A 12,766-nucleotide genomic window follows, 5' to 3' on the forward strand; every position below is an offset into this window, starting at 1 on the left:
AAATGAAGAGAGTATCCTCCCCTGATGACTGACAGCACCCAGAGGTCGGATGCGATTGTCTCCCATCGGTAGTAAAAATGATGGAGACGACCTCCAATGGGGGGAAGATAGAAACATAGAAAACATAGAAATAGACGGCAGATAAGGGCCACGGCCTATCTAGTCTGCCAACCCCAATGACCCTTCCCTACCTTTCTCTGTGAATAGATCCCACATGTCTATCCCATTTGGCCTTAAAATCAGGCACGCTGCTGGCCTCAATAACCTGAAGTGGAAGACTATTCCAGCGATCAACCACCCTTTCAGTGAAAAAGAATTTCCTGGTGACCCCGTGCAGTTTCCCATCCCTGATTTTCCACGGATGCCCCCTTGTTGCTGCGGGACCCTTGAAAAAAAAGATATCTTCTTCGACCTCGATGCGGCCCGTGAGATACTTGAATGTCTCGATTATGTCACCCCTCTCTCTGCGTTCCTCGAGTCAGTACAGCTGCAACTTATCCAGCCGTTCCTCGTACGGGAGATCCTTGAGTCCTGAGACCATCCGGGTGGCCATTCTCTGGACCAACTCCAGTCTCATCACATTCTTACGGTAATGCGGCCTCCAGAATTGCACACAGTATTCCAGGTGGGGCCTCACCATGGATCTATACAATCGCATAATGACTTCAGGCTTACGGCTGACGAAACTCCTGCGTATGCAACCTATGATTTGCCTTGCCTTGGATGAAGCTTGCTCCACTTGATTGGCAGTCTTCATGTCTTCACTGACAATCACCCCCAAGTCTCGTTCTGCTTCAGTTCTTGTTAGGATCTCGCCATTAAGGGTGTAAGTCTTGCATGGATTTTGGCTGCCCAGGTGCATGACTTTGCATTTTTTGGCATTGAAGCTGAGTTGCCAGGACCTAGACCAGCGCTTCAATAGGAGTAGGTCTTGCATCATGTTGTCGGACATTGAATTTATGTCTGTTGTGCTTTTGCCCATTACATTGCTTAGTTTGGCGTCATCGGCGAATAATGTTATTTTACCTCGCAGCCCTTCTGCCAAGTCTCTTATAAAGATGTTGAATAGTATTGGGCCCAGGACCGAGCCCTGCGGCACTCCACTGATTACCTCCGTCATTTCGGAGGGGGTGCCATTCACCACTACCCTCTGAAGCCTACCTCCAAGCCAGTTCCCAACCCATTTCGTCAATGTATCGCCCAATCCTATAGAACTCATCTTGCTCAGCAACCTGTGGTGTGGTACGCTATCGAATGCTTTACTGAAGTCCAGGTATATGATGTCCAGGGACTCCCCAACATCCAGCTTCCTCGTCACCCAGTCAAAGAATCTGATCAGGTTGGATTGGCAGGATCTCCCCTTTGTAAATCCATGTTGATGGGGATCCAGTAGATTCTCCTCGTTCAGGATCCTATCCAATTGGCGTTTGATTAGAGTTTCCATTAGTTTGCACACTATTGATGTGAGACTCACCGGTCTGTAGTTTGCTGTCTCCATCTTGGAGCCTTTCTTGTGGAGTGGAATGACGTTAGCCGTCTTCCAGTCCAATGGGACGTTACCCGTACTAAGGGAGAGATTGAAGAGCACGGATAGCGGTTCCGCCAAGACATCACACAACTCCCTGAGCACCCTGGGGTGTAGGTTGTCAGGCCCCATTGCCTTGTTAACCTTAAGCTTTGACAGCTCGCAGTAGACACCGCTAGGTGTAAACTCAAAATTACTAAACGGGTCATCTGCGTCAACCCTTATCTGTAGCTGAGGGCCGAGTCCTGGCGCCTCGCGGGTGAAGATAGGTCAGAGACAGAACTGTGGAGGTTATGCTCCATTTTAAACAGTCAAAAAGGCTGTGTAACCTTAGGTGAGCAGAAGTTTGAGATTTCTGTTTCTTCTGATTCTGCTGTTTTTTGAGAGGAGGATGAGTATAAGGAACCGCTCTTGGAGCAAAACGGCTCTGGAAAATTGAAGGAGGGCATGCAGGCTTGGCTTAGGTTTTGGTCTGACAATAGAAGCAAAAGATTTTTCATGTTCAGACAATTTCTTGGTGGTTGCCTTGATAGATTCATCGAAGAGGTCATTGCCTGCACAAGGAATATTAGCCAAGTAGTCCTGATGATTAGGGTCCATGTCAACGGTATGAAGACAGGTAAGGCGACGCATGGCTACAGAGGAAGTAGCTGCCCGGGCAGACAACTCGAAGGCATCATAAGACGACTGAAGTAGATGTAGTCTGAGTTGTGATAAAGAAGCAATGACTTCTTGAAATTCAAAGCGTTTTTGAGTATCCAGATAACTCAGAAATTTAGGTAAAAGAGTTATGAGTAATTCAAAATAAGTAATAAAATGAAAGTTATAATTGAGGACTCTAGAGGACATCATAGAATTTTGATAGATGCGACGTCCAAATTTGTCCATAGTTTTCCTTCCTTTCCAGGAGGAACGGTGGCATAAACCTTGGAAGGATGGGACCTCTTTAAGGAGGACTCCACAAGCAGGGATTGATGAGATAACTTTGAGTTGTCAAACCCTTTGCGATGTACAGTTTTATACCTAAAGTCCAATTTGCCTGGAACAGCTGGAATGGTATAAGGAGTCTCCAGGCATCTGGCAAAAGCATGAGACAAAAGCTTGTGAAGAGGAAGCTTAAGTGACTCTGCTGGAGGTTGAGGAAGATGTAAGACTTCGAAGTACTCCTTAGAGTATTTGGAACCAGTATCTAATTGAAGATCCAAGTCAACAGCCATCTCACGAAGAAAAGATGAGAAAGATAGCTGAACTGCTAACACTTTGCCTTGAGCAGGACTCGAGGACGTCGAGGCAGCCTGGGTCGAAGATGAAGCTTAAAGGCATCAAAAGAATATGGAGACTTGGATGAAACAATCGAAACTGCTGCATTCTCGAGGTGTGGAAGTGCAGACCTCGATCGAGGAGTCGGCGGTCTAGTTGAAGTAGGAGTAGATCGAGGCTTGGTGGAAGAGGGACGTTATTTAGAAGAAGAACTATGCCTGAAGTATGCCTCGATGAAGGCCTCGATCTTCGATGAGAACGGTGCTTGGAAGCAGATCTCGAAGATCAAGGAGACTTCACCTCGGAGACAGAAGCAGCCAATGCTACCAAAGAATGGATAGAACTGGAGGCTGTAGATCGAAGCTCCAGAGGCTTGATGGATGAACCTCGATGCAGTCCCAAAGACTCTGCTCCTTGTATAGAGTGTGAGAATTCCTGCCAAGGCACTTGCAAAGATTCTGTTCCTTGCTTCACGTGCTTAGATGCCAGACCAGACACTCGCAGAGAGTCTGCTCCCTGCAAAGAGTGTGCAAGCTCAGACTGAGATGAAGGAAGCGACTCGACCTCGCGGGAATCTGCAGAATGCCCAGGCTGGATGAGAGGAAGAAGCTTTGGTCCCATATTAGTAAGGAACTGAATGAATTGCTTCTCCAACATGGCCTGGAAAGAAGCTGGCAAGAATGGATCCGCATCAGAAACCGGACCACCTGCTTTGGCTGGAGGTTCCATCGAGGCAGTGAAAATGTGCTTCGACTTGGAAGTCTTAGGCACTTTGAGCACCACCGCTGGAACTTTCTGCTGAGCTATCTGAACTGAGGCAACAGGGGAAGATACAGCAGATGTCGTCGAAGAGAGAGCTGCTGCAAACGACGAAGGTCTGATGAGGCTCGAGGTGGAAGCAGGAGGAGTCTCGGTCGAAGGTGAAGCCGAGGTCGACTTCGAAGTCGAGGGATCGGAGGAAGAATCCATCTCAAAAAGCTTCTCCACCAAAAGATGACGACGTTTAAGGGCTCGAGGTTGAAGAATAGCACAGCGCTCGCACGACTTCGGTTGATGTTCCGGCCCATGGCACTTGAGGCACTGATAGTGTGGGTCCGTAAGGGAAATCGCACGCTGGCACTGGCTACACTTCTTGAAGCCCGTTACAGGCTGGGACATAGAAGGAAAAACGACCGCCGCAAAACTGAAGCCCTTGGGCTGCGACTGAGCGGCCTGCCCCGGCAGTCAGATGAAAGATTTAAAATTTTTTATTTTTTACTAGAAATAAAAGAAATAAAGTTAGAACAGCGATTCGTGAAGAAAAAAATACAAACCGAGAAGGCACGAAGTAACAAAGTTAAACGCAGAGAGTCAAAGACGGACTTCTCGGCTCCGCGGAAAACTGAGAACTGAGGAGGGAAGGCACTCGCGCATGCGCAGTGTGGTCGACATGAAACTTAAGTTTCTTCAAGAAAGTCTGCTTGTGAGCTTCCGCATCCGGGCTCCGCTGATGATGTCACCCATATGTGAGAATAGCCTGCCTGCTTGTCCTGGGATAAAATATGTTAAAATAATAGGTGAAAGGGCCGAGCCTTGTGGTAGCCCACAGTCCAATAATCTATCCCTGGATGTTGAACCATATGTAATTACTCTAAAAGTACGATCTCGGAGAAAGGCTGGAGCCACCAACGGAGACTGCGATGAACTAATCCACGAAGAGACCTGGAGAAAACCCTGAACCTGAGGACACGGGGATGCCATCAGAAGGCGAATCTGCGACTGCAACTTGACCACGCGTACCTCTGGAAGAAGACCTTCCCCAAATTGGTGTCGAAAAGAACCCCAAGGTACCCCAGGCACTGAGACAAAGCCAACTGGCTCTTCGACAGGTTGACTACCCACCCCAGCAACTGCAGGAATTCCAAAACCCGAGCCATAACCTGGGAGCTCTCCTGTACGAGACTTTGCTCTAATCAACCAGTCGTCCAGATAGGGGTTAACCAGAATGCCCTCCTTGCGCAATGTCACCATGACTACCATGATCTTGGTGAACGTCCGCAGAGCCGTGGTCAGACCAAAGGGGAGAGCACAAAACTGGTAGTGCCGACCCAAGATCTCAAAGCAAAGGAACGCTTATGTGAGGCGTGAATCAGAACATGCAAGTAGGCCTCCATCACATCGAGAAATGTCAGAAATTCCCCTGGCTGAACCTCCAGAATGACAGATCTCAGGGTTTCCATGCAAAAAGACGGAATACGCAGAGCCCTGTTGACTCCTTTCAAGTCTAAGATGGGCTAAAAAGTCCCTCTTTCTTGGGCACCACAAAGTATTGAATATCTGCCTATGCCACACTCCTGCGGAGACACTTGCACCACCGCCTGGATATCTAGCAACTGTTGTAGTTTGGCAAAAAGCTTGCTTTTTCTATGCCACCTGACAAGAAGCGAGAAAACTATCTGGCAAGGAGCAGTAAAATTCTAGAGCATATCCGTCCCGAATCACCACCAGGACCCACTGACCCATAGTGATTGCGGCCCACCCTTGGTAAAAATCTCACAACTGAGCACACATTGGAACCAAGGGAAGCGCCAGCAAGGAGTCATTGGAAAGGACCCCCCCCCCAAAAAAAAAAAAAAAAAAGTTGTATGCACTGAAAGAAAATCCCAGGATGACCCAGAGGCCGGGAAGGAAGTAGCCCCTTGACCAGGGCGATATCTGCGGAAATCACGCAAATACCCCAAAGCAATGCCACCTCGTGCAGGCGTGCGGGCACGGTCCTCAGGAAGACGAGGTACCTTGGAATCCATCAAGGGCTGGACCAACTTGTCCAAATCCTCACCAAACAAAAAAAACCCCGAAAGGGAAATTTTGTCAGCTTATCCATAGATGCCATATCCTCCAACCAAGCTCAAAGCCAAAATGTACGACGAGCGGCCACCCTGAGCGCCATGGACTTAGCCGACGCTTACAATAGGTCATACAGAGCTTCAGAAAGATAAGAGGCACCCATCTCAATTTTGGCTACCTCCTGATCCACCAAAGACCAGTCATCAGACTCACGGTTAAGGACACGCTCAGCCTACCAAAAACAGGTCCGAGCCACCAGACTGCCACAAATCGCCACCTGAACTGCTAAGGCAGAGACATCAAAATTCTGCGAGAATCAAGATGGCGACAGCATGTTAAACAGCTAGTTGGAAATGCTCCGTCTTACCTTGCATTTTTCTACAACGCCGCTATTCGGCTTGACTTTCTTTCCTGATGCTTCATACCAAACGCAAGGGGCTGCTTCGGATGGTCCACCCCCCCTATGCCAAGGCAGGCGACGATGGAGCGTTTCTTTGCTAGTTTTTCATCGGTTTCAGGAGTGGAGCTGCCTGCGTTTACCTCGGAGGAAGGAGCCTCCGAGCTTTAGGGCTGGAAATATCTCTTTCTCTTCCTGTTGCCTGTTTGCTGCCGTGACCGGCGCTGGACCATGAAGAAGGTGAGACTGCCGAAGCCCGGATGTGTCTGACACACCCGCAGAGGCTCTTATATGGAACTGAACGCCGAAATTGCATCTGGTCAGGAAGCAGCTTCCCGCTCCACCGCGGCAACATTGGAAGCAATATGGGCCACACTTGAAAACTCTGTGAACAAATCGTCTGAAGAAGTTTCATCTATTGTGAATAAACTCGATAATTTAACAACATCTGTTCAAGATATGAAAACTGAAACTCATTCTAAGTTTGAACAAGTGGACAAGGAGATGGCTGTACTACAAAATTTAACTGGTAATTTTGTCAAGGATAAGATTGTTTATCAAAGGAAATTTGAACAGATTGAAAATTATAATAGAAGACTCAATTTGAGAATTTTTAATTTCCCTAAATCACCAGGTGTTTCTCCTAGTGACATGTTAAAAAAAATACATGATGATGATGATGATGAAAATTCTGCTTAAGAAGAGATTCTAACCTGCGCTCCCGAGTCCCTTAAGGCTGAGCCGCCCTCAACAGGGACTCCCTGCCATAGCAGGGGATCCAGCAGAAACTTGCCCCTGTCTCTTCCATACAGGGGGAAAATCACCTGATGCTACAGACAAGATGGAGGTGCTTCCTGCCAAAATCAAAGCCGAGCCTGCCAAAAACGGAACCCCCGAGGCTTTTAGCAGCTGAGAGGCCTGAATAGCCCCAGCCGCTAAAGCAGGCAAGCTGGCAGCAGTGGTAAGGGAATCCCCAGTACCATTGGCAACTAGGGGAATCTATGTATGGGCAGCGACGCTGTCAGCACGCGAGGCACTCACGAAAGGGATCTCTGGACACTGGCATCCAATGCAGACGAGGATTCCCCTTCGCAGCAGCCTGCACACCGTGTGCACAGGATGGCTGCAACTGCTTAACATCTGGAGTACCGTGAGCACTTTTTCCCTTTAAAAGTGCTCATTGCGCAATACACGACCTAGCTGTAAGAAAAGTGCTGGTTAACAAAGAAAAATCAATTACAAAGCACTGAAGGATCTCTTCCGACCGGCACTACCTCAGGATTTTTTTCTTTCTTTTTGACAGAAGACTCCACTGGGCTCTCTAAGCTATATGCCTTGCTGGTATCAGTGGAAAGGCTTACAGCTGAGGCACCTCTACAAAAATATGGGGAGGTGGTGGAAAGGAGGAGGAGGGACTCAATTTGTGACCCATTGAGTGTGACACACCTGAGGTCGGGCAACCCCCAAACAGCTCAGTCTGGCTCAAGAACAGGGACAAGGAGCACTAAACAAATTCCAACAGGCCTAATTAAGGGGAGACTGGCACAGCTCACCTTCACCTGCTGAGAAACTGAGCAAAGATTAGTTTGCTAGAAGGAGCTACGGCTATTAATACTACAACCAAAGTTTGGTTGCAGTCTTCACCTGCTGGTCAAAGTGAGCTATTACCCATCAGTGAGGCTGTACCGGTCTGGAGAGGTGATAAAGAAATGACAAGTACTACACAATTTTTAAAGATACAAAGTATAAAAATGAGTCAGATCACTTACATCTGCCCCATCTACTTCTGGTAAATCTACATCCTCATCCCCTCCCATGTTGTTCATCATCTGTTTCAAATATCAAATAATAATCATTAAATACATACATAATATAACAAAATGCTGATATTTATATCTATGTTGCTTCAAATATCATTAAAATTACTACATATATATATATAATTTAAAGCTCTTTTTCTGAAGTTTCTCTTCTCCTAAAAATAAATTCTCTCTCAGAAATAGAAATTTTAATTCACAATCTTCTGTACAAAAACCCCACCTTTCCTCAACATACATATGCCTACCAGTTTCCAAATGAAATAAATATTTACCTCAGAGAAGCGGTCAAAATTGGACATATCTTCATCTGAATCATCTTCCCAGTCTTTCCAGTTATTAAAATCAACACTGAGCCAATTTAGCTGTAAAATTGATACATGTTACTTTGTCAGTTACAAGATACTTTTGTACTTTGTTTAAAAAAATATCATTTTTATAGGGTCATGATTAGATAGCTCTTTCTAATCATGCAAGGGACAATCTGATAGCATAGCAATATTAAGCTCCTTCTCAGCAATAAGTCTCTCATGGTTTTATTGAAGTCAGCCTCTGCACATCTCTACTGACTCCTTGCTTCACTAGTTTTCCCTGTAAATTGGATCATTAACCTACATTTAATTCATTAGCATGTCAATTTTTTTTGTCAATCACATCTTTCAGTTCCTCCTCCTTCACCTGTGGAGTATAGTGCCTTATTCAGTTTGTACCAAAGCAATCGATATCCACTAAAACAGAAGAAAGCAGAAGGAAGGACACAGTGAACTTCCCCGAAACAATAGTACATTTCTGTTCTGCTCTGTAACTCATGAAAAACAACAATAGTTAGAATGAACTAACATAGGTGTACCAACAAACCACCCTGCTGTGTGCAACAAACACACACAAATGGAACCTAAGACACTCAAACTTATGGTTTTATTAGTCATATAATAATAATAATAACTTTATTTTTCTATACCGCCATAGTCAGGCAACTTCTAGGCGGTTCACATTGAAAGAAGGCTGGACAGTCAGCGAATGATAAGGATCCTAAAATAGAAAAGTTACATAAACAAGGTACATACTAATTTAAGTTCCATGGGTAAAGAATACATGAAAATTGGAGCTGCCTGGGAGATTGAATAGTGTTTACGGGTTGTTTGTTTTAGTTTAAGGGTGGTCTGTTTTAGTCAATGAATTTGTCGAATAGGGCAGTTTTTATTGCTTTTCGGAATGCATTTTAAGTCAGTTTGGGTTCATTTATGCAGTTTCGCAACCAGACTTGTTGTCTATTCGTTTGGAACATGAAGATCCTATCCAGGAAGGATTTGTATCTGCAGCCTGAGATCTTTGGGTAGGCAAAGATGTTTTTGTTTCTGGTAGTTCGTGTGGGGTTGTGCAGAACGAAGTGAGTTTGCAGGTAGGAAGGTGCTAGTCCCCAGACTTGTTTGAAACAGATACATGCAAATTTGAATAGTATTCGCGCTTCTATTGGTAACAAGTGTAGTTTTTTGTAGTAGGGGCTGATGTGGTCTTTTTTTCTCAGTTCGAAGATTAAGCAAACAGCGGTGTTTTGTACTAATCTCAATTTTTTACTGTTTTTTGGGGGATACCCAGGTAGATGATGTTACAGTAGTCAAGGAGGGATAGGATCAGCGATTGCACCAGCAACCTGAAGGATGTTGGGTCGAAGTATTTTTTTATGGTCCTTAGCTTCCACAGCTTGTAAAAACATTTTTTCACCAGTGAGTTTGTGTGGTCAACCATGGTTAGATGTATATCTAGAGTGATACCCAGTATTTTTATGGTATTGGATATTGGGTATTCATGGTTGTTGATTTTTAGCGATGTTCTCGTAATTTTGTCATTGGGGCTTGCCAAAAAGCACAGTTACTTACCGTAACAGGTGTTATCCAGGGACAGCAGGCAGATATTCTTGACTGATGGGTGACGGCACCGACGGAGCCCCGGTACGGACAATTTTAGAGTGATTGCACTCTAAGAACTTTAGAAAGTTCTAGCTCGGCCGCACCGCGCACGCGCGAGTGCCTTCCCGCCCGACAGAGGCGCGCGGTCCCTCAGTTAGTATAAGCCAGCTAAGAAGCCAACCCGGGGAGGTGGGTGGGACGCAAGAATATCTGCCTGCTGTCCCTGGATAACACCTGTTACGGTAAGTAACTGTGCTTTATCCCAGGACAAGCAGGCAGCATATTCTTGACTGATGGGTGACCTCCAAGCTAACAAAAAGAGGGATGGAGGGAAGGTTGGCCATTAGGAAAACAAATTTTGCAAAACAGATTGGCCGAAGTGTCCATCCCGTCTGGAAAAAGCATCCAGACAATAATGAGATGTAAAAGTGTGAACTGAGGACCAAGTAGCAGCCTTGCAGATTTCCTCAATAGAAGTGGAGCGGAGGAAAGCTACAGATGCTGCCATTGCTCTGACTCTATGGGCCGTGACAGAACCTTCCAGTGTCAGTCCGGTCTGAGCATAACAAAATGAAATGCACGCTGCCAGCCAATTAGACAACGTACGTTTAGAAACGGGACGTCCCAATTTATTTGGATCAAAGGACAGAAAAAGTTGAGGAACTGATCTGTGGGGTTTCGTACGCTCTAGATAGTAAGCCAGAGCCCTTTTACAATCCAAAGTGTGTAAAGCTTGTTCTCCAGAATGAGAATGAGGTTTTGGAAAGAAAACAGGGAGAACAATGGATTGGTTGAGATGGAATTCAGATACAACCTTAGGGAGAAACTTTGGATGTGTACGCAGAACCACCTTGTCATGGTGAAAAAACCGTAAAGGGAGGATCTGCGACCAGTGCATGAAGCTCACTGACCCTCCTGGCAGAGGTAAGGGCAATAAGGAAAAGCACCTTCCAAGTAAGAAACTTGAAAGGAGAGGTAGCCAAGGGTTCAAATGGAGGCTTCATTAAAGCAGAAAGAACCACATTGAGATCCCAGATAACAGGAGGGGCTTTAAGAGGTGGTTTCACGTTGAAAAGCCCACGCATGAACCTGGACACCAGGGGATGAGCTGAGAGAAGTTTTCCATGGACTGGCTCATGAAAAGCTGAAATGGCACTGAGGTGGACTCTGATGGACGAAGACTTAAGGCCAGAGTCAGACAAAGAGAGCAAATAGTCCAACAACGTCTCCACTGCCAGGGAAGTGGGATCAAGATGATGAAGAAGACACCAGGAGGAAAATCTCGTCCACTTCTGATGGTAACATTGCAGAGTGGTTGGTTTCCTGGAGGCATCCAGAATGGAACGAACAGGCTGAGATAAGAGAGTATCATGAGATGTCAGCCCGAGAGATACCAAGCTGTCAGGTGTAGAGACTGGAGGTTGGGATGAAGGAGGGTTTCCTGCTGTTGCGTAAGCAGAGAAGGAAACAGAGGAAGAAGAAAAGGTTCCCTGGAACTGAGTTGAAGTAGAAGGGAGAACCAATGTTGCCTGGGCCACCTCGGAGCAATCAGAATCATGGTGGCTCGTTCCCTCTTGAGCTTGAATAAGGTTCTCAACATTAGAGGCAGAGGAGGGAAGGCGTACAGGAACAGATTCGACCAGTCGAGGAGAAAAGCATCCGCTGTCAGACGGTGAGGAGAGTAAAGTCTGGAGCAGAAGAGGGGCAGCTGGTGATTGTGAGGAGCTGCAAAGAGGTCTATCTGAGGAGTGCCCCATTGAGTGAAGATAGACTGCAGAGTTATAGGATCGAGTGTCCACTCGTGAGGCTGGAGAATTCTGCTGAGTTTGTCCGCTAAAGAATTCTGTGTTCCCTGAATGTAGATAGCTTTCAGGAAGAGATGGTGATCTATGGCCCAATTCCAGATCTTTTGGGCTTCTTGGCATAGAAGGCGAGAGCCTGTCCCACCCTGTTTGTTGATGTAGTACATCGCAACTTGATTGTCTGTGCACAACAAGAGGACCTGAGGAAAGAGAAGATGTTGGAAAGCCTTGAGGGCATAAAACATCGCTCTGAGTTCCAGGAAATTGATTTGATGCTTCTTTTCCTGGGCTGTCCAAAGACCTTGAGTCTGGAACTCGTTCAAGTGAGCTCCCCATGCATAAAGAGAGGCGTCGGTGGTGATAACCAGGTGATGAGGGGGCTGATGGAACAGAAGACCTCTGGATAGATTTGAGGATACCAACCACCATTGAAGAGACTGACGAAGAGATGATGTCACAGATATGTGTCGTGAGCAAGGATCCGTCGCTTGGGACCACTGAGTAGCAAGGGTCCATTGAGGAGTGCGTAGGTGAAGACGTGCGAGGGGCGTGACATGAACTGTAGACGCCATGTGCCCCAAGAGTACCATCATTTGCCTGGCTGAGATGGAAGGCAGTGAAAGTACCTGTTGACATAGAGACTGAAGGGTCTGAAGACGATTGGATGGCAGGAAAGCTCTCATGAGGAGTGTGTCCAGGATCGCTCCAATGAATTGAAGTCTCTGAGTAGGGATGAGATGAGATTTGGGTAGATTGATCTCGAACCCCAGAATTTGTAGAAACAAGATGGTTTGGTTGGTGGCCAGAAGAACTGCTTGAGCGGATGTGGCCTTGATTAACCAGTCGTCCAGGTAAGGGAAGACCTGGAAGTGATGAGAGCGTAGAAATGCCGCTACCACAATGAGACACTTGGTGAAGACCCTTGGAGAGGAGGCAAGGCCGAAGGGCAGCACCTTGTATTGGTAATGAGAATGATTGATCATGAAGCGTAGGTACTGTCTGGAAGCCAGATTTACTGGTATGTGAGTGTACGCTTCTTTGAGATCGAGGGAACATAGCCAGTCGCCTTGATTGAGAAGAGGATAAAGAGTGGCCAGAGAAAGCATCTTGAACTTTTCTTTGACCAAATATTTGTTGAGATCGCGGAGATCTAGAATGGGTCTGAGATCTCCTGTTTTTTTGGGGACTAAAAAATATCGGGAGTAGAACCCCTGCCCCTGCTGGTCTAG

General features: G+C 46.3%; 1 protein-coding gene across 3 annotated transcripts in view; it reads right to left on the reverse strand.

Moving 5' to 3' along the window:
• PTGES3 (prostaglandin E synthase 3) overlaps positions 1-12,766 on the reverse strand; it is a 226,396-nt gene that overhangs the window by 40,424 nt on the left and 173,206 nt on the right. For 2 of the 3 annotated variants that reach the window (XR_004538764.1, XM_033937296.1), the window contains exons 5-6: positions 8,101-8,190; positions 7,778-7,837 (exon numbers count right to left, since the gene is read on the reverse strand). Coding sequence is in view for 2 of the 3 variants with exons in the window: in XM_033937296.1 (XP_033793187.1) it covers positions 7,778-7,837; positions 8,101-8,190 (150 nt within the window). In the remaining variant the exon portion in view is untranslated. The remainder of the gene's footprint in view (positions 1-7,777; positions 7,838-8,100; positions 8,191-12,766) is intronic. The other variant, XM_033937297.1, reaches the window with a different exon arrangement.

Source organism: Geotrypetes seraphini, chromosome 3, assembly GCF_902459505.1.
Source record: "Geotrypetes seraphini chromosome 3, aGeoSer1.1, whole genome shotgun sequence".
Taxonomy (NCBI): domain Eukaryota; kingdom Metazoa; phylum Chordata; class Amphibia; order Gymnophiona; family Dermophiidae; genus Geotrypetes; species Geotrypetes seraphini.